Source organism: Mandrillus leucophaeus, unplaced genomic scaffold, assembly GCF_000951045.1.
Source record: "Mandrillus leucophaeus isolate KB7577 unplaced genomic scaffold, Mleu.le_1.0 Scaffold57, whole genome shotgun sequence".
NCBI classification, from domain to species: Eukaryota; Metazoa; Chordata; class Mammalia; order Primates; family Cercopithecidae; genus Mandrillus; species Mandrillus leucophaeus.
In genome coordinates, this window is record NW_012106141.1 from 4,460,257 (window position 1) to 4,486,988 (window position 26,732).

At 37.5% G+C, this 26,732-nt stretch overlaps 1 protein-coding gene and 1 long non-coding RNA gene across 3 annotated transcripts in view; one reads left to right on the forward strand and one right to left on the reverse strand.

Moving 5' to 3' along the window:
• LOC105552655 (chromosome unknown open reading frame, human C3orf67) overlaps nt 1–26,732 on the forward strand; it is a 323,025-nt gene that overhangs the window by 131,333 nt on the left and 164,960 nt on the right. For both annotated transcript variants that reach the window (XM_011998358.1, XM_011998359.1), the window contains exon 5: nt 13,391–13,505. In XM_011998358.1, the coding sequence (XP_011853748.1) occupies nt 13,488–13,505 (18 nt within the window). In that variant the 5' untranslated portion in view covers nt 13,391–13,487. The remainder of the gene's footprint in view (nt 1–13,390; nt 13,506–26,732) is intronic.
• LOC105552654 overlaps nt 1–26,732 on the reverse strand; it is a 223,044-nt gene that overhangs the window by 100,823 nt on the left and 95,489 nt on the right. The window lies entirely within an intron of this gene.

Here is a 26,732-nt window from a genome sequence, read left to right on the forward strand (position 1 = left end):
AAGACTTATTGGGAGGAATAAATGAGATAACACTGGTAAAATGGTATGCAGATTCTGGCACGTGGTAAGGATTTAGATGTTGCTCTTCCATGTCCCGTCCTCTTCTAACTATTTATAATTATATCCTTGATTTCTCCCCTGCTGAGGTCTTCTTGATATCTCATATTAAAACTCCCAGCAACCAATCTTGGCTTACTTCTGCATTTCCTCTCTTCCTCTTGTACCAATTCTGATGTTCTCTCCTGGAGTCTCGGGTGATAACCCCCTGGTTTCAGTCCTGCACATTTTTCTTCATGGGGTTTGACAGGAGCAGAGGGTGCATAGAGGAATGTGGTGGAAGGGAATACTGGGGTAGTGGATAAGGGTCAGAATTTGAAGGTCTCTGAATAACAAACAAGATAAGAAACTTGAACTTCATTCCATAGACTATAAGATACCAAAAAAGAAATTGAAGCTTAGGGGTGACATTCGGTCTCATGGCTGGTCCACATGAAGAATGGACTGAGAGATAAAACACTGGGGGCTGGGTGGGGTGGCCCACACCTGTAATCCCAGCACTTTGGGAGGCCAAGGCGGATGGATCACCTGAGGTCAGGAGTTCGAGACCAGCCTGGCCAACATGGTGAAACCTGTCTCTACTAAAAAGACAAAAAATTAGCCAGGCGTGGTGGTGTGCGCATGTAGTCCCAGCTACTTAGGAGGCTGAGACACGAGAATTGCTTGAACCTGGGAGGCAGAGGTTGCAGTGAGCCGAGATCGCATCACTGCACTCCAGCCTGGGTGACAGAGTGAGACTCCATCTCAAAAAAAAAAAAAAAAAAACTGGGGCAATTGGGAAACCAGTAGAAGAGGCCATTTTAACCCACAAAGGACCTTAACTTTGTAACTGCAAGAAACCAAAGGAAAGAATAGATACGAAACCACTAAGAAAGTGACTTTGGGCTGGTCGCGGTGGCTCACGCCTGTAATCCCAACACTTTGGGAGGCCAAGGTGGGCAGATCACGAGGTCAGGAAATCGAGACCATCCTGGCCAACATGGTGAAACCTCATCTCTACTAAAAATACAAAAATTAGCTGGGTATGGTGGTGTGGGTATGGACCTTATAAGGGTCCAAATTCTGACCCTTATCCTGTAGTCCCAACTACTCAGGAGGCTGAGGCAGGAGAATCGCTTGAACCAGGGAAGTGGAGATTGTAGTGAGCCGAGATCACACCACTGGACTCCAGCTTGGTGACAGAGCAAGACTCTGTCTCAGAGAAAAGAAAGTGACTTTGACAGGATGTGGCAGCTAATTGGATTGGTGAAGTTCAGATGCTCATGATTCTCAGGAGTCCTCGCTAATAACTGAGAGTATTTGAAGTAAGTATGTGAGGCCTATTGTGAGGAATGAGGTTACCCCCAAGAGCCTGGGAATTAGGAAAATAAGATTAGCCTCCAAAATTTTAATTGTAAGATAATAACCATTGGATCAGAGCTTTTTTTTAACCTATCAAAAGGAAGGATTTGTAGACGGAAAGAAGATAATCTCATACATACATACACACAAAAGGTAAACGTGAACTATGTACATTCAAACACAGTGTAGGGTAGGCATCTTAGCCATTAGATATTAAATATTTTGTTCCCAGGAGCAAAGATCATTCTACTATGGATGTGTTTATAGGGATCACCTGCCGCATAAAGAAAGCAAGCATGTAATTCAGAAGGTGGATACTGGGATTAAGTAGATCTGAGTTTAAATCTGTACTCCACTGAATATGTGGTTTGGGGAGAGTTACCTAGCCTTATTAACTAAACTTTAGATTCCTCATCTGTAAAATAGATGATAATAATAGTAGATATTTTGTAGGGTTTATGGGAGGATTAAATGAGGTAAAGTATATAGAGTGCTTAACACATTGTTGGCATATAGAGAATGTTCAATAATTGATATTTAATAATGATATTTTTGGAAAATATATGCATCTTACACTGAAGTCTAAGTCAGTCATTCTGATTATATGCTAAGTCAACAAATCCTTCTGATACTTGATTTTTTTTTTATTTACATGAATAAACACATTTCAGTAGTTTACATTCCATTCTTGCTAGCTTGGAGATCATCCTGACGCAGGATCATGGATAGAGGTATAAATTTGTAACCTATTGGAAAACTGGATCTAGAACGAAGCAGGAAGGAGGTTCTCAAGGAGTGTGCGAGAGGGAAAAGTGAAAGTGGTTTTCAGCAGAGAAACAAGTATTATCTTAAGAGTATAATATGGTTCTGTGGTTCTCACCATACTGTAAACTCTGTAAGGACAAAAACCAGGGAATTCTTGGTACTGCTGTATCCGTAGCACCTAGCACAATGTCTATACTAGTCTCTTGGTAAACAGCAAACAAATGAAAATGCTTCAGCCTGGAATAGTAGTTGGCATAGTGTTGCATGGCAGAAATGGCAGTGGATTTTAAGTTCAAAGACAGAATGCTAACACTTGCCTCTGCTGCTTACTAACTCTATATCCATGGGGTAGTAATTTCTAGAGGCTTATTTTCTCATCTGTAAAATGGAAAATGAATAAAAGTGTTAGAAACAACTATTTAAGAATAGTTACTTTTTCTGCTACACTGCGCTATGATTTTCACATCTTAGCCACTTCCATATCTCCAGTGTCTTATATTGTACTACTAAGGCATTGACTGTTAGCTGAATGAATTAATTAATCAGGAGGAAAATTTAAGTAGGAGACCTTGAAGTCAAGTAATCCCTAGCAATGATGTGCTACAAAGTAGGACTATTCATGTAAGGTGCTCTAGTGGAATCAAGGTATTGGTTGTCATAGTGGAGGAGGTTTAAGTTTAGATGAAATCTTACTGTCTGTGTGAATATTTAGAGTCACCCAGAATAATGGACGGTGATCCGAGTTCCAGAGTTACCCAGGAATATTAATGAATATTATAAAGATCAGTAGATGAGTAGATTAATATTGAGTAGGCTTAAGGGGAATTTTTTGTTGATGTTTTAAAGTTTAAAAAACATTAGCATCAACATGGCATAAAGATCAAAGAAATTCAAGTGCATATAGACTATTCACCAGTCATATGACAGATCGTACAGTAAGTCTTATTACATTTTTTTATTATGCTTTAAGATCTGGGATACATGTACAGATCATGCAGGTTTGTTACGTAGGTATACACATGCCATGGTGGTTTGCTGCACCCAACAACCCATCATCTACATTCGATATTTCTCCTAATGCTATCACTCCTCTAGCCCTCCAGACCCTGATAGGCCCTGGTGTGTGATGTTCCCCCCGTGTCCATGTGTACTGTTCAGCTCCCACTTATGAGTGAGAATAAGCAGTGGTTTTCTGTTCCTGTGTTAGTTTGCTGAAAATGATGATTTGCAGCTTCATCCATGTCCCTGCAAAGGACATGGACTCATCCTTTTTTATAGCTGCATAGTATTCCATGGTGTATATGTGCCACATTTTCTTTATCCAGTCTATCATTGATGGACATTTGGGTTGATTCCAAGTCTTTGCTATTGTGAATAGTGCTGCAATAAACGTACATGTGCATGTGTCTTTATACTAGAATGATGTATAGTTCTTTGGGTATGTGCCCAGTAATGGGATTGCTGAGTCAAATGGTATTTCTGGTTCCAGATTCTTGAAAAATCACCACACTGTCTTCCACAATGGTTGAACTAATTTACACTCCCACCAGCAGTGTAAAAGTGTTCCTATTTCTCCACATCCTCTCCAGCATCTGTTGTTTCCCGAGTTTTTAATGACCACCATTCTGGCTGGCGTGAGATGGTATGGCATTGTGGTTTTGATCTGCATTTCTCTAATGACCAGTGATGATGAGCTTTTTTTATATGTTTGTTGGCTGCATAAATGTCTTCTTTTGAGAAGTGTCCATTCATATCCTTTGCCCACTTTTTGATGGGGTTGTTTTTTTCTTGTAAATTTGTTTAAGTTCCTCAGAGATTCTGGATATTAGCCCTTTGTCAGATGGATAGATTGCAAAATTTTTCTCCCATTCTATAGGTTTCCTGTTCACTGATGATAGTTTCTTTTACTGTGCAGAAGCTCTTTAGTTTAATTAGATCCCGTTTGTCAATTTTGGCTTTTGCTGCCGTTGCTTTTGGTGTTTTAATCATGAAGTGTTTGCCCATGACTATGTCCTGAATGGTATTGCCTAGGTTTTCTTCTAGAGTTTGTATGGTTTTAGGTTTTATATTTACGCCTTGGATTTTGAGTTAATTTTTGTATAAGGTGTAAGGAAGGGGTCCAGTTTCAGTTTTCTGCATATGGCTAACCAGTTTTTCCAACATGATTTATTAAATAGGGAATCCTTTCCTCATTGCTTGTTTTTGTCAGGTGTGTCAAAGATCAGATGATTGTAGATGTGTGGCGTTATTTCTGAGGCCTCCGTTCTGTTCCATTGGTCTATGTATCTGTTTTGGTACCAGTACCATGCTGTTTTGGTTACTGTAGCCTTGTAGTATAATTTGAAGTCAGGTAGCATGATGCCTCCAGCTTTATTCTTTTTGCTTAGGATTGTCATGGCTATATGGGCTCTTTTTGGTTCCATATGAAATTTAAAGTAGTTTCTTCTAATTCTGTGAAGAAAGTCAATGGTACCTTGATGGGAATAGCATTGAACCTATAAATTACTTTGGGCAATATGACCATTTTCCCGATATTGATTCTGCCTATCTATGAGCATGAAGTGTTTTTCCATTTATTTGTGTCCTCTCTTGTTTGCTTGAGCAGTGATTTGTAGTTCTCCTTGAAGAGGTCCTTCACATCCCTTGAAAGCTGGATTCCTAGGTATTTTATTATCTTTGTAGAAATTGTGAATGGGAGTGTACTCATGATTTGGCTCTCTGTTTCTCTACTATTGGTGTATAAAAGTGCTTATGAATTTTGCACATTGATTTTGTATCCTGAGAACTTTGCTAAAGTTGCTTATCAGCTTAAGGAGATTTTGGGCTGAGATTATGGGTTTTCTAAATATACAATCATGTCATCTGCAAACAGAGACAATTCGACTTCCTCTCTCCCTATTCGAATACTCTTATTTCTTTCTCTTACCTGATTGCCCTGGCCAGAAATTCCAATACTCTGTTGAATAGGAAGGGTGAGAGAGGGCATCCTTGGCTTGTGCCAGTTTTCAAAGGGAATGCTGCCAGTTTTTTCCCATTCAGTATGGTACTGGCTGTGGGTTTGTCATAAATAGCTCTTATTTTGAGATATGTTCCATCAATACCTAGTTTATTGAAAGTTTTTAGCATGAAAGGGTGTTGAATTTTATCAAAGGCCTTTTCTGCATCTATTGAGATAATCATGTGGTTTTTGTCATTGGTTCTGTTTATGTGATGGATTATGTTTATTGATTTGCATATGTTGAACCAGCCTTGCATCCCAGGGATGAAGCCAACTTGACCGTGGTGGAGAAGCTTTTTATGTGCTGCTGGATTTGGTTTGCCAGTATTTTATTGAGGATTTTCACATCAATGTTCATCAGGGATATTAGCCTGAAATTTTCTCTTTTTGTTGTGTCTCTGCCAGGTTTTGGTCTCAAGATGATGCTGGCCTCATAAAATGAGTTAGGGAGGAGTCACTCCTTTTCTGTTGTTTGGAATAGTTTCAGAAGGAATGATACCAGCTCCTCTTTGTACCTCTGGTAGAATTTGGCTGTGAATTCACCTGGTTCTGGGCTTTTTTTGGTTGGTAGGGTATTAACTACTGCCTCGATTTCATAACTTGCTATTGGTCTATTCAAGGATTCGACTTCTTCCTGGTTTAGTCTTGGGAGGGTGTACATGTCCAGGAATTTATCCATTTCTTCTAGATTTTCTAGTTTATTTGCACAGAGGCATTTATATTATTCTCTGATGTTAGTTTGCATCTCTGTGGGATTAGTGATGATATCCCCTTTATCATTTCTTATTGTGCCTATTTGATTCTTCTCTCTTTTCTTCTTTATTAGTCTGGCTAGTGGTCTATTTTGTTGATCTTTTAAAAATAACCAGCTCCTGGATTCATTGATTTTTTAAAGAGTTTTTCATGTCTCTGTCTCCTTCAGTTCTGCTCTGATCTTAGTTATTTCTTGTCTTCTGCTAGCTTTTGAATTTGTTTGCTCTTGCTTCTCTAGCTCTTTTAATTGTGATGTTAGAATGTCGATTTTAATCTTTCCCACTTTCTCCTATGGGCATTTAGTGCTATAAATTTCCCTCTAAATTCTGCTTTAGCAGTGTCCCAGAGATTCTGCTACATTGTGTCTTTGTTCTCATTGGTTTCAAAGAACTTATTTATTTCTTCCTTAATTTCATTATTTACAGTAGTCATTCAGGAGCAGGTTGTTCAGTTCCCATGTAGTTGTGAGTTTCTTAATCCCTAGTTCTAATTTGATTGCACTGTGGTCTGAGAGACTGTTATGATTTCTGTTTTTTTGCATTTGCTGAGAAGTGTTTTACTTACAATTATGTCGTCAATTTTGGAATAAGTGCAATGTGGTGCTGAGAAGAATGTATATTCTGTTGATTTGGGGTGGAGAGTTCTATAGATGTCTATTAGGTCTGCTTGGTCCAAAGCTGAGTTCAAGTCCTGAATATCTTTGTTAATTTTTTGTCTCATTGATGTGTCTAATATTGACAGCAGGGTGTTAAAGTCTCCCTCTATTATTGTGTGGGACTTGAAGTCTCTTTGTAGGTCTCTAAGAACTTGCTTTATGAATCTGGGTGCTCCTGTGTTGGGTGAATATGTATTTGAGATAGTTAGCTCTTCTTGTAGTGTTGATCCCTTTACCATTATACAATACCCTTCTTTGTCTTTTTTTATCTTTGTTGGTTTAAAGTCTGTTTTATCAGAGACTAGGATTGCATCCCCTGCTGTTTTTGAATTCCATTTGCTTGGTAAATATTCCTCCATCCCTTTATTTTGAGCCTATGTGTGTCTTTGCATGCAAGATGGTTCTCCTGAATACAGCACACCAATGGATCTTGACTCTTTATCCAATTTTCTAGTCTGTGTCTTTTAATTGGGGCATTTAGCCTGTTTACATTTAAGGTTAATATTGTTATGTGTGAATTTGATCTTGTGATTATGATGCTAGCTGGTTATTTTGCACATTAGTTGATACAGTTTCTTCATACTGTTGATGGTCTTTACAATTTGGTATGTTTTTGCAGTGGCTGGTACCAGTTTTTCCTTTCCGTATTTAGTGCTTCCTTGAGGAGCTCTTGAAAGGCAGGCCTGGTGGTGACAAAATCTCTCAGCATTTTCTTGTCTGTAAAGGATTTTATTTCTCCTTCACTTATGAAGCTTAGTTTGACTGGGTATGAAATTCGGGGTTGAAAATTCTTTTCTTTAAGAATATTGAATATTGGCCCCCACTCTCTTCTGGATTGTAGAGTTTTTGCAGAGAGATTCACTGTTAGTCTGATGGGTTTCCCTTTGTGAGTAACCCAACTTTTCTCTCTGGCTGCCCTTAACATTTTTTCCTTCATTTCAACCTTGGACAGTCTGAGGATTATGTGTCTTAGGGGTTGCTCTTCTCGAGGTGGTCTCTATATTTCCTGAATATGAATGTTGGCCTGTCTTGCTAGGTTGGGGAAGTTCTCCTGGATAATATCCTGAAGAATGTTTTCCTACTTGTTCCATTCTCCCCATCACTTTCAGGTACACCAATCAAATGTAGGTTTGGTCATTTCACATAGTTCTATCTTTCTTGGAGGGTTTGTTCATTCTCTTTCATTCTTTTTTCTCTGATCTTGTCTTCATGCTTTATTTCATTAAGTTGATCTTCAATTTCTTATATCTTTTCTTCCGCTTGATTGATTTGGCTATTGATACTTGTGTATGCTTCACACATTCTCGTGCTGTGTTTTTCAGCTCCATCAAGTCATTTACATTCTTTTCTAAACTCGTTATTCTAGTTAGCAATTCCTCTAACTATCTTCAAGGTTCTCAGCTACCTTGCACTGGGTTAGAACATGCTCCTTGAGCTTGGAGTAGTTTGTTATTACCCACCTTCTGAAGCGTACTTCTGTCAAGTCCTCAAACTCATTCTCTGTCCAGTTTTGTTTCCTTGCTGGCAAGGAGTTGTGATTCTTTGGAGGAGAAAGAGCGTTCTGGTTTTTGGAATTTTCAGTCTTTTGGTGCTGGTTTTTCCTCATCTTCGTGGATTTATCTACCTTTGGTCTTCGATGTTGGTGACCTTTGGATGGGGTTTTTGTGTGGATGTCCTTTTTGTTAATGTTGATGCTATTCCTTTCTGTTTGTTAGTTTTTTTTTCTAACAATCAGGCCCCTCTGCTGCAGGTCTGCTGGAGTTTTCTGAAGGTCCATGCCAGATCCTCTTTCCCTGGGTATCACCAGCGGAGGCTGCAGAACAGCAAAGATTGTTGCCTGTTCCTTCCTCTGGAAGCTTCATCCCAGAGGGGCACCCACCAGATGCCAGGCAGAGCTCTCCTGTATAAGGTGTCTACCGACCGCTGCCGGGAGGTGTCTCCCAGTCAGGAGGCACAGGGGTCAGGGACCCACTTGAGGAGGCATTCTGTCCCTTAGCAGAACTCGAGAACTGTGCTGAGGGATCTGCTGCTCTCTTCAGAGCCGGCAGGCAGGAACATTTAAGTTTGCTGAAGCTATACCCACAGCCACCACTTTCCCCAGGTGCTCTGTCCCAAGGAGATGGGAGTTTTATCTATAAGTGCCTAACTGGAGCTGCTGCCTTTCTTTCGGGGATGCCCTGCCCAGAGAAGAGGAATCTAGAGAGGCAGTCTGGCTACAGCGGCTTTGCAGAGCTGCATTGCGCTCTGCCTAGTTCAAACTTCCTGGGGGCTTTGTTTATACTTTGAGGGGAAGACTGCCTACTTGAGCCTTAGTTATGGCAGACGCCCCTTCCCCCACCAAACTCTAGTGTCCTAGGTTGACTTTAGACTGCTGTGTTCTCAGTGAGAATTTCAAATCAGTGGATCTTAGCTTGCTGGCCTCCGTGGGGGTGGGATCTGCTGAACTAGAGCACTTGGTTCACTGGCTTCAGCCCCCTTTCCAGGGGAGTGAAGGGTTCTGTCTCACTGGCTTTCCAGGTGCCACTGGGATATGAAAAAAGACTCTTGCACTTAGCTTGATGTCTGCCCAAACGGCTGCCCTGTTTTTGGCCTGAAACCCAGGGCCCTCGTGGTGTAGGCACCTGAGGGAATCTCCTGGTGTGCGGGTTGCAAAGACCGTGGGAAAAGCATAGTATCTGGGCCAGGATGCACTGTTCCTCATGGCACAGTCCTTCACAGCTTCCTTTGGCTAGGGGAGGGAGTTCCCTGAACCCTTGCGTTTCCCGGGTGAGGCAACGCCCCACCCTGCTTTGGCTCACCCTCCATAGGCTGCAACCACTGTCTAACCAGTCCCAGAGAAATGAGCCGGGTACCTCAGTTGGAAATGCAGAAATCACCTGCCTTCTGCATTTATCTCACTGGGAACTGCAGACCGGAGCTGCTCCTATTCAGCCATCTTCTGGCATATATCATTTTATTTTTCTTTCACAGCATAAAAATCTTCAACAAAATACTAGCCCAATTGAAATTTACTCCAAGAATACAAAGTTCATTTCACATTTGAAGATCAATGAGTATAATTAAATATATAGACAGGATAAAGGTGAAAAACAACAGGATCGTTTCAACCAGTATAGAAAAGGCATTTAACAAAATTTCACAGCCTTTCATGATTGAAAAAAGAATGTCTAAAAAAGTAGAATGGAAGAGAACATCCTCAGTGTGATAAAGTAAACTATGTCTAACATCATACTTAATAAGGCCAGAATGAACACTTTCTCCCTATGATTTTTCTCCCTGTATTCTCATGATTTCTATTTAAGATATGCTGAAGGCCCTAGCCATTGCAATAATGCAAGAAAAAGAAATGAAAGGTATAAAGTTGAAAAAGCAGAAGTAAAACAGTCTTTATTCACTCCAGACATGATTGTTTATGTATAAAATCCTCAGGAATCTACAAAACAACTACTGGAACTCAAGAGTGAATTAAGCAAAGGTTAGAGGAAACAAGTACCATATAGAGAAATCAATTGAATGTCTATATACTAGAACCAAATGACTGGGAAATGAATTTTTTTTTTTTTTTTTTTTTTTTTTTGAGATGGAGTCTCGCTCTCTCACCAGGCTGGAGTGCAGTAGCACAATCTCAGCTCACTGCAACCTCTGCCTCCTGGCTTCAAGCGATTCTCCTGCCTCAGCTTCCTGATTAGCTGGGATTATAGCCGTGTACCACCATACCCAGCTAATTTCTGTATTTTTAGTAGAGATGGGGTTTCACCATGTTGACCAGGATCATCTAAATCTCTCGACCTTGTGATCCACCCCTCAGCCTCCCAAGGTGCTGGGATTACAGGCATGAGCCTCTGCACCTGGCCCCGGGAAATGAAATTTTAAAATTCATTTTCAGCTGTGTCAGAAGACAAAATACGTAGGAATAAATTTAACAAAAGATGTGCAGGGCTTCTAAAATGAAAAATATAAAACATTAAGAAAGAAATTAAGCAAAGCCTAAATAATTGGAGATACATATCATGTGAATAGACATGATCAGTATCAGTCTCCTGAAATTGATCTATAGATTGAACACAATCCAAGTTAAACTCTCAACACCTTTTTTTAAATAGAAATTGATAAATGAATTCTAAAATCCATATAAAAAAGCAAAAGCCAAACAAATCTTAAGCAAAACTAAAGTTGAAGAGTTTTTTTTACCTGGTTTCAAGACTTACTCTAAATCTGCAGTAATCAAGATAGTGTATTATTAGTGTAAGAATAGACAAATGGATCAGTGAAAAAAAAAAAAAGAATCAATAGGCAGTCCAGAAATACAACCTCACACACATATATTTATGGTCAACTGATTTTCAACAAAGGACCAGGGCATTTCAGTGAAAAAAGGAGAGTCTTTAATAAATGGTGTTGGGACAGTTGTATAAACATACAGAAAGAAAAGAATTCCAACCCCTATGTCATACAACTCACAGAAACTAATTTGGGATGAACTAAATGTAAAAACAAACTATAAAGATGTAGAAGGAAACATAAGAAAGTATTTGTGCAACTTTAGCCTGGGCAAGGATTCTTCAAGACACAGAAAGCACTAGCATAAATAATGGTAAACTATATTTCATGAAAATTCACCTGCCTTTTGCACAAGAATAGAGGCTCCAGAAGGATAGGAACCTTGTCTTTTTCATCACTGTCTCCCTGAGGTACTCCCAGCAATTTTCCTGGCTCAGTCTTTGTTGAATATCTGAATGAATGAATGAATGTTCCTGTAGTTCTATATGAAGTGATAGTATCCTCAATCATTCCTCCATTTGGAGTTTGACTCTTAACTATTTAGATTAAAAATATGTAGTTTGGCTGGGCGCAGTGGCTCATGCCTGTAATCCCAGCACTTTGGGAGGCCTAGGCCGGCCGATCACCTGAGGTCAGTCGTTCTAGACCAGGTTGGCCAACATAGTGAAACCCTGTCTCTACTAAAAATACAAAAATTAGCTGGGCATAGTGTCAGGCGCCTGTAATCCCAGCTACTCAGGAAGCTCAGGCAGGAGAATCGCTTGAACCTGGGAGGTGGAGGTTACAGTAAGCCCCGATCACACCATTGCACTCCAGTCTGGGTGACAAGGGCGAGACTCCATCTCAAAAAAAAAAAAAAAATGTCGTTTTATTCATGAAAGCACAGTAACCCTTTAATAAAACTGTGATAGATGAATTTTTGGTTAATGCAGTCCCTCTTTTTGTTACCTTTTCCTTTCTAGAATCCCAGTAGTCTTTCCTTTTATTTCCTAATCAGAACTTACAGAAGAGACCTAATAGCATCTCTGAGGACATGATTTTCCAAACATATTTGATCCTGTACCCCATTAGTAAAATATTTGTACATACCTGCTATATAGGGGCATTTCTTCAGAAAATATATAAATGTGTTACTATACTACTGTATAATGAGACATGCACAAAAATAACATTTTAAGAGGATGAGGTGAAAGTTCTAATGTTTTCTTCCTGCACTTCTGTGGATTGTTGCATATCACTCCTCCTCCCCATGTGTTCATCCCACTTTGAAGATACTGCCTTAGGGTAAATGTGATACCATGTTTACATATATGTATATATATCGGGGTATAATACTGCCATAGTGTTAATACTTCTTCATTTTAAACCATAGCTCTAACTATGGATTGAAAGACTTTGCATTTGAAATGAATTTATGATATCATTTAGTGCAAGTAGGATGGAATTTTTAGGTCTGGAGCATACTCTGAAATCATCTCACTAATTTTTACTGTATTTATTCTTAACATTGTTTAATGATAGGTTTTTTCACTGAAAGATATGTAGAGTATTTTAGAAAGAAGCAATACCGAGATTAGAAAAGTGGGAAGGAGTGGAAATGAAAGTGCTATAGAAAAGACAATGCCGATTTTAAAAACAGTTAATTACACTATAAATATTGACAACAGTGCATTTGAGTGAAATGTCTTCTTGGGGGATTACTAAATATAGAAAATTAGCAGTGTAATGTGTCTAAACAAAGTTTTTCCCTAATAATGGGGGAAAATCATTCTCAAATAAAAAGACAGTGTTTGAAGAAGCATCAATTCTATAATATAGCAGCCTGAGACAGATTTGGAGATTTTAAGCCTGCTGTGTTACCTCTGAGACCTAAAGGAAACAGAACATAAAAATGAGCCTCTATCAATTTGAAGCAAACCTAATCTTTGTGATCACGGCTGTGGTCTAAATCTATTAAAGATGTTCAAATTCAATGTCCTTGGTATCACTGTGGGTTGACCTGAATAGTGAGCGATAAAGTTGTGTATTATAATTCTGGTTGGAAGATATGTGCTTAGGAAGTGAAACCGACAGCCAGTGTTTTGTGTCTGTCTCTAAGCAGACTAAGAGCCTATATAAAATGACAGATGCATTTTTAGGGAAAGAAATCCATAATGTTTTCCTATTTAGTAGGTGACAGTATGTCCCAAGATAACACAAGCTTAAGGGGCTGGAACAAGTATGGTTATTAAAGGCTAGCAGTCTCTCAGTTCATCCAAATTGAATTTTTTCGTAGGCTGGAGGACTGTGGAAATCTAGTGTAGAGTACTGAAATAAATTAGCATATTAAGTGAATTTATACATACAGGCTTCTGAGCACTTTGAATTTGAGAAAGAAATTTTATTACTTCTTGAAAGAAAAAGGCAATTCTTAAATTCTATGTTTGATCTTCCTGTTGAAAAGGGTCTGTATGATAAATTATATCATTTTGATGATTATCCAAAGAAGTGGTTATTAAATTGATGGGAATCTTTCTGTCTTCTCTCCTCTATTTTTTCAGAATTACTGATTTAGGGAACATCAAAAGAAGATTATATTTATCAACGGTCCATAAGGAACTATCCTCCACCCCTCTTCATGCAAAAATTCCACTCTTCATGATCAAACGTAAAATTGTAAGTATCACGTGAATGTTGCCTAAAATATTGAATTCAATTCAGCAAATATTAATTATGGACTGACTCCACATGTGAGGTACTTTGTTAAGTACTATGGTGGTATAAAGAATGAATACAATTCATGGCCTTTCTTCCCCTCTCTTGAAAGAGCTTAACATCTAAGTGGAATAACTTAATTATTTGAACATCTATAAAATCACCAAAACTGTGATACAAAGCACAGTGGAGAGAGAAATTGCTATTGGTACTGTGAAAGGGAAAGGAATCCATCTGACCGGGGATGGGGGAAGGCTTTCTGAAGGAGATAGCACTTAGAATGGACTTTGGAGGACTCTTAAGATTTCAACAGGGAGACGTAGGAAGCCAAGCATTCCAGCAAAAACAACAGCATGGGCAGAAGCATGGAGGCTGGAAAGAGGTAACCTCCGGAGAACAGTGAACAATTAATCATGGTTGCCAGGTTGAAAAAGAGCCCTAAGGAAACATTGGTCTGACAGTACAAGAGCCTGATGTGGGTTCAGACATTTTAAGTACGTTGTGTAACTTCTGAAGGGCTGATTTTTCAGACAAGTCTTTGTCAAACTTCAGTCATTTCAATACTACTCTCAGTACCCTTTTTGTATACTACCCATTCTGGTATGCACTTGAGACTTTCCTTTAAACCAACTCTCTCTCCTTTAAATCAACTGTCGCCCTTTCTTTTTTTTTTTTTTTTTTTTTGTCTTAAATTTATTTTAAAAGAAAACTTTGTACCACTTTTATAAGTGGAAAACCAGTGTAATTTTCCCAAAATACAACATAAAAATAAACATACTAAAAACAAAACTATATTTTAAACTCTAACTGGGTACTGTTCTTGTTTAAGGCTCTGTCCTGAGTGCTACTCTTTGTTAAAAAGAGTTTATCAAGGATTAGATACATGTTCAGCCATTCTCCCTGTCATAGTTAGCACTAAAGGAAAACTGATAAAGGGACATTTTTATTCCGGGATCCAGAGTTATTTAATGCCGCATCCATATACAGTCTAAAATCATTTCACAAATGGTACATGTTCCACTCTTTGGGAACTACTATGGTAGAGAAAAGGAAGCCATTAAAGCTTTTGGGCTAGAGAAGGACCACACAATCAGTTCTGTGCCTTGGGAAGATTAATCTGGTGGTAATATTTGCAATGATTTGGAGGGGGTAGAAATTGGAAGTGAGGAAGTTATTTGCAATCATCCAGATTAGGGTTAGTGAGGACTGTGGGGACGAGGGTAGGGGAGCAGTGGAGGAATGGATGTGAAGTAACATCAGAAACTTATAGTCAGATGAGCTAAGACATGTATGTAAACAGACCTTTTCCATACAATGTGGTATATACTGTGAGAGCAAGAATCAGAATGAACTACAGAGTAAAAGGAGAGTTGTCAGAGAAGGCCCCCTGAAAAAGTGGGTGCCTGAGCATGGCCTTGAAAGACAGAAAAGCATTAACCAGTTGAAGAAGGGGAGAGTAGTGCTCCTGGAAGAGAACAAGCAGCATTAAGGGTAGCTGCATGGTGTACAGACAAGCCCCGTGATCTAGCGTTGCTGAAGAGAACCAAGGAGGTTCCAACAAGGGAGAATAGTTGAGATTAGAAAGTATTTAGGGAACGTGGCAATCATAAGTAACTGCAATAAGAAGTTCTGGTATATCAGGAAAGAGACAGGGCCATGAGCTAAGATGACGGAAAGTGGCAGCATGGAGTGCATACTGACCATTTCTTTCAGTAGGCAGATCTGTGGGCTTGCTGTTCATGTAGACATAAGTAAAAAATGGGAATTAAACATAACTTTGGAGATTGGCAGCCCTGTAATAAAAATGAGCTGGATTATGAAATAAATGGATGGTTTCTGTTTGCAGTAGAAGTTTTAAAAATTCATTTAATATTAAATATCCATAAATGCTTGAACATTAAATGTGAAGACTCCAGTTATTGAAGTTAAACCATTTAAGACATTTAGGGAAATGCCTTACAAATAAAATTGTGTTCATCATTTTGTGTTTAGGTATTGATTTCCTTATTCATGTAAGATTCTTCAGAGTTCAGTGTTAATCTAAGAGTTAAAGCCCATGTGAGACAAATACACTATTCAGTGTGTAGTTAATAAATCAAATTTGTCACTACCTTGCTTTTGTGAGTTCAGTCACCCTTGTCAGTTAACTAACTCTGAAGTCGAGATATTTCATCAAAATCTGAGCATTATGTATGTGGCTGTAACCCACACACAGTGTACATTCATGAAAATCCCTATTTGAAAATAAAATATTGTCTTTCTATTATAAGTAAACCACACAAGTATCTTGATGAGATAGAAAGTGAACTTGACTGAAAGGTCTTTCATATTTGATAAATGAGTTTTTCAGATGAATGTGTGTTATGTGTTTACAGTGAGGGGTATGTAATGACATAAACAATTTAGTATTTATAAAGAAAGGAGCTATAATAGGTACTGTGGAGCAAAGTTTCCTAATCCTTTTCAATTCATCTGTCTTCCTCATGTTTCTACCCCTGGACAAGTGGCTCAATAGAGAATGTAAAAAAAGGAGATGTAGGCAAGAAAGTTAAATATGGCTGTTAAAAATTAGTGATATGAAGAAATCACATTAGTGACTACCCTAGGTTACTTCAGCTCGTGTTATGCTAAATTTTAAAAAGCAAAATGGTCATAGCATATCTAGAACTTTCCTTCTAAATATGGTAAATCTAGAAAAAATTTGAAGCAGACCTAAACAATAAGAAACAGATAGGACATTTATTTCCATGGTGTTCTCCTCAGGCCCATATGCCAACGCAGTGAGATCATCAAGTCATAATTACTTGTAATATGTTCTAATTACTCTATATTTTATTACATATATAACATATAAATAGTATGTAGGGGTTAAGAACATAGAATCTGGATTCTGACACTTACTAGTTTTGTGGTCCTGTGCAAAGTTCCTGTTTCATTTTCCTCACCTATAAAATGCAGGTAATATGAAATATACACACCATTAAGGTTGTTGTGGGGATTTACATGAATTAAGAAGCATAAAGCTCTTAGAACAGTGCCTGGCACAGAGTAAGTCCTAGATATGGATTGTAAGTCCTGTCTGATCTATAGATGCTACTTCTTCCAGGAAGCACGCTATGATTTCCCCTCTACAAATTAGATATTTTGGGCATAGCTCATAATTGCCATTCACAATTTCATAACCCTCATAATACCTCTCCACCTTGCACTTTAACAATCTGTTTACTTGTCTGTTTTTCCCAGTAAACTGTAAGCATGTCTTATTTTCCCAGTAGACTACAAGCATATCATCTCCAGTCCCTATCAGTGCATGGCATATAGTAAGTGATCAATAAATGTTTATTAAACAAATCGGCACGTCTTAAAGTGTCTCCTGACATGGGAGAAAAAAAATAATGAGTTTATCATGGCCAAATTATATAAGCTTTCTAAATGTGCTTGGTGATTCCACAAATGCTCATGAATATTCAAATATTAAGAAATTTGGTTTGAAAACTTGCTCTCATTCCTCCCAACCCAAGAGGTGCTTGGCAGCAGAGGGTCTTTTCTTTCTCCTGCTAGTATGCTCTATTCCCAAAGAGTCCTTATTTAATTAAAGTTGAGTTGTGTTTTAGGGGAAATTTCTCCAGAGAGCAGCAAGGTGGCAGAGAGCATCTCACCCATTCAAGATGCCATCTCTAGGGGCCTTCCTGGTGTTGATGTGGTATTGGCCCCAGTTCTCTGTTTTTGCCAAAGCATTCTTCACTTCTTTCTACCCCTTAGGAACTAGTAGATATTTTGTTGGCAAACCTCTAAACAGCATTCTGAAAGCATTTCAGCTAGCATTTATATATCAGGAAATTTCATGTAAAATTCCTAATTTCAGACCTTCCTTGAAAAAGGTCAGATTTTTCAACATTGAACCTACCTTATCGCACACAAGCACTCGGTGGGAGCTCAGTAGTAATGGCACACTTCTAAGAAGGTGCAAGCTCTCCTGTGAAGTTGAATCCTGTTTACTCATAAGATATGCAGGTGGACTCATACCCTTCTTGCTTCACTCATTTCAGTTTTCTGCCTGGGCCTTCTAGGTGTTCATTGGCAGCCCTTGATTTACAGGATAAATGCCAAATGGTCCACTTTGCCTTGGTTTTTTAGCTAAGTCCTTTAGGTAGCCAGAGGCTGCAAATAAAGTTAATATTCTTCTAGCCACAGCAAAATGAATATTTAATATAGGCCACTTTCTGTCCCAAATGGCTTTAAATGTTCCTTTCAAATAAAAATTTTTATATTTCATGTTATTTTTAGCTGTGAAGAGTCACTTTAATATTTAAGTTATAATAATTTATGCTTTTAACTTGGGTTTTCAATGGCAAGAACAATTTTAAAAATTAAAAACTATCAGATTAAATAGTAGAAGTACCCACTTAGTTGAGACTCACTGGAATCAATCTTACTTCTTTAATGTAATTTCAATTAGTTGATGCTGGTGTCAGATGAACATCAATGTCTCGCTACCAAAGTATGTATTAATGTACAGTAAGTTTAATTCCATTTGAATAAGAAGTTCAATTATGAGATATCATTCAGCATAAATCATTCATTGGAGATATAACAATGTGCTATGATAAATTATAATGCCAGAGTCTTTTAGTAACCTCTAGAATTAAGATACACAGTGTTTGTCATTTAAATGGATAAAATTACTCTTTAGGAACTATTCCATCTAGAACCACAACTCTGATGGAATATTTTATAGCTTTTATTACAAACTGGAAGTCTGGTATAATATTTTTAAAACTTCCCCTCATCGATCATTTTTCCCATAGAACCAATGATTTGGAAGTTTGAGGTTTTTAATAGTGTTTAATTTCTTGAGTGTCATTGATTGAGAAGGGAATGGAGGAGGCAGATTTATTCAGACAAAAGGTCATTTAGAAATACGTGCAAGATACAATTAGAGAATGTCTCTTAATGATATCATTCTAACCTAGAATTCATTGTAATGTTGATGGTACGTGATTGAGAGATTTTTAATGTTTTCATCTCATTTATGTGAATATTATTATTTTTTCTTCTTCTTCTTCTTCTTTTTTTTTTCTTTTTTTTTTTTAATGGAGTCTCACTCACTCTGTTGCCCAGGCTGGAGTGCAGTGGCACGATCTCGGCTCACTGCAACCTCTACCTCTTGGGTTCAAACAATTCTCCTGCCTCAGCCTCCTGAGTAACTGGGACTATAGGCGGCCACCATCACACCTGGCTAATTTTTGTATTTTTAGGAGAGACAGGGTTTCACCATGTTAGGCAGGCTGGTCTCGAACTCCTGACCTCAAATAATCCACCTGCCTCAGCCTCCCAAAGTGCTGGGATTACAGGTATGAGCTGCTGTGCCTGGCCTGAATATTATTTTAAATATCTTTTTTCTTTCCCTACTTACTCAGTCCAATATGGGTATTGAAGAAATCTGGGGAAAGGAGAACTGTCTTATGCCTTCTTATGCTGGTCCTGAATGGTTAAGTAGGCACAACTAATTCAAAATAAGTTTATTCTGGAAAACAGATGATTACCTAGCTTTAGCTTTGGGTCACTCCATTTTCAAAATGCTTAAATTGGCAGAATGCTGTTGGATTAACATGTGGCCTCTGGAGCTAGATTCTATGGGTTCAGATTCTGGTTCTGTCACTTCCTGACTATAGGCCCTTGAGCAAATCAGTTGATCTCTCTGATTTAGTTTCCTCAACAGTTAGACAGTGCAATAACAGAACTTGCTTAATAGACCAGTTGTTAGGATTAAGTAGGTTATGACTTAAAACAGTGCCATACTCATAGTAAGTGCTCAGTCTGTTAGCTGATGTTGTTATTATTTTACTATTTTCTATTGACATGAATCCATGTTTATTAACTTGTAAATATGGTATCATCATAAATCTCTGAACTTACCGTTTATTTTAATTAACAAATATTAATTGAGTTCCTGCTGTGGGCCAAGTTCTGTGCCAGATGATTTGAATCCAAAGGTGAATGGAACATGGTCTTTCTTGATGAGATTATAATGTGGCAGAAAAGGCAAACATGTAAATAATTATTGATAATGGGCTATGGTAAGCACCAAACTAGTCTTGTGGGATAAGTACTACTGGAGGAAAATATCAGACTTTTCTACAGGAAATATGGCACTGGCATCTGAATCTGGGAAGAGCCTCGGACTGCTTCCACTTATGGTGGAAGCGGGAGGGGAGCTAGCCTGTGCACAGATAGTGAGAGCTGAAATAAGAGAGACAGAAAGAGAAAGAGGAGGCATTGTCAGGCTCTTTTCGTCAACCAGTTCTCATGAGAACTAAGAGTGAGAACTCATTCACTTCCTTGAGAATGTCACCAAGCCATACATGAGGGATCTGCCTCCATGACCCAAACACCCCCACCAGGCCCCATCTCTAACATTGGGTACCAACTTTCAACATGAGACTTGGTGGAGCCAAATAAGCCATATCCAAACCATAGCAATAACTAGTCAGCCAATTGAGGAGGTTAACAGAATGCTAAAAAAAAAGTTTTTAATCCAAAAGATGGTAGAATTAGAGAACTGAACAAAGAACAGATGGAACCAGCTGAAAACAAAAAGCAAGATAGTAGCCTTCAACTCAAACATATCAAAGTCATTACATTAAGTAGAAATGGACTAAATGCTCCATTTGAAAGGCAGAGATTGTTAGGTTGATTAAAAGCAAGAGACAATTGCATGCTGTTTATAAAAAGTGCACATTAAATCTAAAGACACAGGTTACAAATAAAAAGATGAAAGTAAGATGATATACCATGCAAATACTAATCATAAAAAAGCTAGAGTACCTATACTAACAGCAGACAAATTAGACTTCAGGACAAGGAACAGTATGTAATGAGGGATGTCTCACAATGATAAGGAGGTTAAATGATGAAGATATAACAATCCTTAATGTGCACACATCTAATAACAGAGCTTCAAAATGCATGAAGCAAAAACTAACAAAACTAAACACAGAATGGTAAATATGCAAGTGTAGCTGGAAATTTCAAGACTCCTTGCCCAGAAATTGACAATCACTAAAGATAAAGACTTGAAAAACACTACCAATTTGACCTATTTGACATTTGTAGAACATCTGACAACTGCAGAATACACATAATTTTCGAGTGCACATGAGACATTCACCAAAATGCATGATATGTTAGGCCATATTTAACAAATTTAAAAGATTGAAATCATATATATAGTATGCCCTGTGCTATAAGGGAATTAAATTATATATCAATAAAAAAAGATAATTGGATAATCCCCAAGCACTTTGAAATAAAATAACATACTTCTAAGTAATCTATATGTAAAAAAATTAGAATATTAGAAAATAATATAGCTGATTTTAAATGATAATGAAAATAAAGCATACCAAAATGTGTGGGATGTATCTGAAGCAGTCACTGCCTAAAGAGAAATTTATAGCTTTTAATGATTATATTCAAAAAGAAAAAAGACTTAAAATTAATTGTATAAGCATCTAAGAAAGGTAGAAAAACAAGCAAATTAAACTGATGTGTACAGAAAGCTAGAAGTAATTAAAAGAATAATTCAATGAAATAAAAAATAGGTGATGGAGAAATTAATGAAACCAAAAATTGATTCTTTGAAATGATTAATAAAAGTGATAAATCACTAGCTAGACTGATCAAGAAAAAAAAGACAAAACATACACATTGCCAATATCAAGTATGAAAGTGGGTAAAAAGGAAACGAAAGGAATATTATGAACAATTTTATGCCAATGAATTTGACAACTTAGATAAGTGGGAAAATTCTTTTAAAGACACGAATAGCTAAAATTGATACTAGAAGAAATAGAAAATGTGGATAGCCTTATATCTATTTTTAGAAAGTGAATTTGAAAATCATTCCGAAAAAAAAAATCCAGGTCCAGATTGCTTTACAGATAATTCTTCTAAAATTTAAGGAGTAATAATACCACTTTAAAACTCTTTTCTCAAATAATAAATAAGGAGGAACATTTCCCAACTTATACATGAGGCCAGTATAATTGATATAAAATCAGACAAAGATATTAAAAGTTCTCAAAAGAGCTATAAATCAGTATCCCTCATGAACGTGGATGTATGACTCCTTAACACCATGATCCAGTGGCATTTATTCCAGGATTTCAAGGTTGGTCTTGATTTGAAAATCAATATAATTTATCATATTAGCAGAATAAAGGAGGAAAATCATAAAATTATCTCAATAGATGCAGAAAAATTATTTGAACAAATTTATGAGCCATTTATGATAAATATTTACATTAAACTAGGAATAGAAGGAAACTTCTTGAACTTGGTAAAGGGCCTTTGTGAAAAGCCTACAACTAAATCACACTTGTGATAAAATATTGACTGCTTACTCCCTAAGATGAGAAACAAGGCAAGACTGTCCACCGTGGCTGGGCATGGTGGCTCATGCCTGTATTCCCAACAATTTGAGAGGCTGAGACAGGAGGATTGTTTGAGCCCAGGAGTTCAAGACCAGCCTGGACGACATATGCAGACCCCCATCTCTACAGATAATTTTTTAAAATTAACCAGGCATGTTGGCTTATGCCTGTAGTCCCAACTGTTTGGGCTGAGGTGGGAGGATCACCTGAGCCTGGGAAGCAGAGGCTGCGGTCAGCCTCCACTGGCAGTGATCATGTCACTACACTCCAGCCTAGGCCACAGAGCAAAACCCTGTCTCAAAAAAAAAAAAAAAAAGAATATTCACCCTAACCACTTGTATTCAGCATTGTATTAGAGGACTAGAGGACCCACCCTGTGCAGTAAGAGTTAAAAAATTAAAAATAGAAAGATTGGAAAGGAAAATGTAAAACTTTCTTTGCAAACAATGTGATCATTTATGTAAACAATTCTAAGGAGTCTATAAAAACAAAACAACCTACTAGAGTAAATGAGTTTAGCAGAGTCACAGCATGTAAGGTAGGTCAATATACCAAAATCAGTTGTATTTCTATACAGTAGCAATAAACAATTAAAATTTTCAGGTTTTAAAGATATTTTCAATATCATTAAAACTCTGAATACTCATGAATAAACTCAACAATATATATGTATATAGGTCTTTACACTGAAAACTGTAGAACTACTGAGAGAAGTCGGAGAAGACCTGCATAAATGGAGAGAGATACTGTGTTCATGGATTGCAGGACCGTATTTGTTAAGATGGCAGTGCTCTCTATATTGATCTGTAGATTCAATCTAATTCCAGTTGAAATCTCAGCAGGCTGTTTTTGCAGAAATTAACAGACCAATTCTAAAATTTATGTGGAAAGTCAAAAGACTTAGAATATATCAAAACAATTTCCAAAAAGTACTTATACTTCATGATTTCAAGGCTTGGTTTAAAGCCCAAGTAATTAAGACACTGTGGTATTGGCACAGATACCAATAACAACAGTTTTATTCATAATAGCCAAAACCTTTAAATAATCTAACTGTTCAAAATAGAAGAATGAGCAAATTGTGGTGTATTCACCAAGTGGAGTACAACTCAGCAAAATAAGAAAAAACTACCAATATACACAACACTGATGAGCCTTAAATATTATGCTGAATGAAAGATGCCATTTACTATGATTCTATTTATATAAAGTTACAGAACAAACACAAATAATCTAAGGTGAAAGAAATCAATGGTTGCCCCTACAAGAGGTGAGTTCTGGTATTATTTGGGAAGCTGCACAGGATCTATCTGGGGTGATTAAAACATCCTGTATCTTGATGGGATGTGGTATGCAGGTGTATGATATGGTCAAAACTAATTGAATTCTATCCTTAACATCTGTGCATTTCATAGTATGAAAGCCAGAAAGATTTTGTGGTTGACATTTATTGAGCACAAATGATGTACCAGGTACTATTATAAGTGTTTGCATGTACTTAAACATTTAATCCAAACAACTCTGTGAGGAACATGTGTTATTATCACCATTTTATAAATGAGGAAAAGGAAGCTCAGAGAGGTTTAGTAACTGGGAACATTATATAACTAGTAAGTGGTGAGGCAGGCTGGTATCCAAATCCAGACAGTGTGGCTCCAGAGCCCAGACTCTTGCATCCCTGGGAAGAATATATTTCAAAGGAGTTGCAGTATGGTTTAACTAGAGGCAGTTTCCAAACAGATTTTAAAAAAATAGACTGTGTGACTTGATAATTAAAATAATGTCCAGTTCAAAATTTAAAAAGTGAATGACTTCAGAATAATGAAGTTAAGTCTCAAAATGTAGCCTTATGAGTGGATTCAGAACAGAGGAGAGGCAGGTTTTTGAAGGAAAAAGAGTTAAAGGACCATTAGGATGTTGAACAGGATGTTAGAAGATGAGATGAACCTGGTTCCAGCTTTTTTCAGGAGTGTGAATAGAGGATGGTGTGGGTGCATCTGTAGGAGTGACAGGAATGTCCAGGGAGTGATTGAATGAAGACTGGTAAAGCTATAAGGGTAGTAGAGCCTGTCTTTGCAATGCCTTGGGCTTCAAAGATGATAGAATTCCAAGTCAGAAATGTACACCCTCTCCCACTGCCTCCCAGCCCCTTGGCCTCAAAATAGAGGGCTGTAGAAGCACAAATGAACCCCATAAGTGAACTTCAACTCCAGAGTTGAAGGAGAAGTAATATCTCAGAAAAAAGCTCTGTTTCACTGACGGTAACGTGTCTAAGACTCTTAGAAAAATGCAGAGAATGTAAGTACTTTTCATAAATAAGAATTTTAGGGGGCACGGTGAAAGTGGCTTGAGGATGAAACTATGATTTCAATAAGAGATAGTTTGCTCCATGTGGGTAGGAATTGGGAGGTACACACGGATTGCTGAACAGGTATTGTGACAATACTTCTGCAAGAAACTTGCCCTTTCTTGGTTCAGCCAAGAGCAAGGTCTGGCAGCTCTGTCAGCCCCAGCTTTCCTTCCTCTCCTCCCCTCTCTCCATAGAAGGACTTGTCATGATTTGCTTTTCCTAGGGAAAATGTTTTTAATACATTAGTAATAGGTAATTGCTTCTTCTAACCTTGTAAATATAAAATTACAATTTCAATCTCTGCTTATATCACTTATTAAACACAATATAGTAATAGAGATGAATAAGGTCATTGTAGGCTGATTTTCTATCGAGAAATTATAACTAAATTGAAAAATTATTTTTAAAGCCACAAGAATAAACATCATAAGACCCTGGTCTCTACATACCATTATGGGAGTGAGAAAACAGAATGAGGTTCTACAACTCTGTGAAGTGATGTACTTTAGGATTGCCAGGGTATGAAATTGTGGTTTCTTGTTTGTCATTTCCTTTTGGAAGGACAGTGCTGGCTAGAACTGTGCATTGTTAGTAACACAGGCTTTTTCTGCACTGACAAATGTAACTAATTTCTTGAGATCTTTTCTATAGTAATAGCAGAGAATAGGAGCATAGGGAATCAAAAATACACTCCCAAGGATTTATTATTTGATGCACTAGAACTTGTGGGGTATATGTGTGTGTGTGTGTGTGTTCACAGAATTTGCACTCCTTTCAACAGTATAATAAAGCCATATTTCAAACATGAGTTAGTAAAAACTAGAAATTCATGCTTTGAATCATTCTGTCACCCTTTGCTAGTCAACTCCTTTATGCAAAATTCCATGTCGGAAATAAATAGCAGAAACTTACTTATTAATCCAAACAACATACTAAATAGAACTATCTTTTCTCTTTCAGATTTCTCTCTTCTTTGGCATACTTCTTATGCATCAGAAGGACCAATAATTATGGACATTTTAGATCAAGTTATTTCTTGCTGGACTAGAGTTGTACATAGGAATATAGTAATTAGAGATCAAGAAAGATGTCAAAAAGGGATTTTTAAGAGTGAATATCATCAAGAATAATGAAAATAATATTTTATAAAGTTCAGCTGTAATTCAAATAATCTACCTGTTGGTAGTAGAGAGTTTATACACTTTTCCAATACTTCAGAAAATATATCACAGCATTTATATGAACAATGAGTTATTTGTTGAAGCATATGAAAACTGGAAGCTTTATCAGTATCAGCTAAACCAAAAAATAATTTCTGCTCCCTCTAACCAAGGGGGATTTGTGAAAGTTATTTCCATCTTTTTTGGAAACCACCCCCATCTGTATTCCCAGGAAATTGATTCATTCAATAAAGTTATCAGTTCCCAGACATTTATTTGTTGAATGACTATAAAATGAAAGATTGAGTGTATGTGTGTAAGCATGCACACATACACTCAATGCCCACACTCAGTGCACATACACACACATCTTCATGTGTTCATACACACACACACACACACACACATATGCGTACCCTTATTTGTTTAGTACATTCCATGAAGCATGAACCCAGGTTGAAAGAATAAAAGGAGCATGACCATGATGGATAAGAAAAGTGTATAGTGGGTAAGGATCTGGTTTCTTAGGACTCAGAGTTTTTGAAGGAGGTTGGAACTGACTCCCAAGCAGAACTGGCAGTGTAGCCAGCTGGAGATGGTCTAAATAGGTAATAAAGGGGCAGGACCCTGAGAAGAAATGCCCGGCATGTCATGTCCATGCCATGCTGGGCCTGAAAAATATATTTGTTGTTCAAAACCAAACTCAGATGTCACGTCCTAGTCTTTCCTAGATGGGAAGACTTAGAGTCAAAGAAAATAAAGCAGATAATTTTAAAAAACAATGGTTAACTGTAAAGATATTTTTAAAGTTGTATAAGGAAGGAAAAGGTAATCATGGAGAGCCACTTGGCTCAGTTGTATACAGTATTTACATAGTCACAAAAAAGAAAACACAGAATATGGACTTTAAGGGAAAAAATGAGAGCAAATGAGAAACAAATAATTATCCAGGGAGGATGAAGTAGCGGAAGCAGGGTATTAACTAGCTAAGCCTTATCTACCATATTAGGAAGTCAGTAGATAGTGTCTAAAATTGATGAATCAAGAGGCATTACTTTAAAATACAAAGGGAAGAAACAGTTAAATGAGTCAACGGTGTGATTAGATGAGGGTAAGGTGACAAAGAATTGTATTTTGTATGAAACTTTTGGTGCTATCTGGCTTATATTTGCGTATAATACCATAATACAATTTTTTAAATGTTTTTTTCAAATAAGGCTTTCCTAAACCTCCCCACATCCCC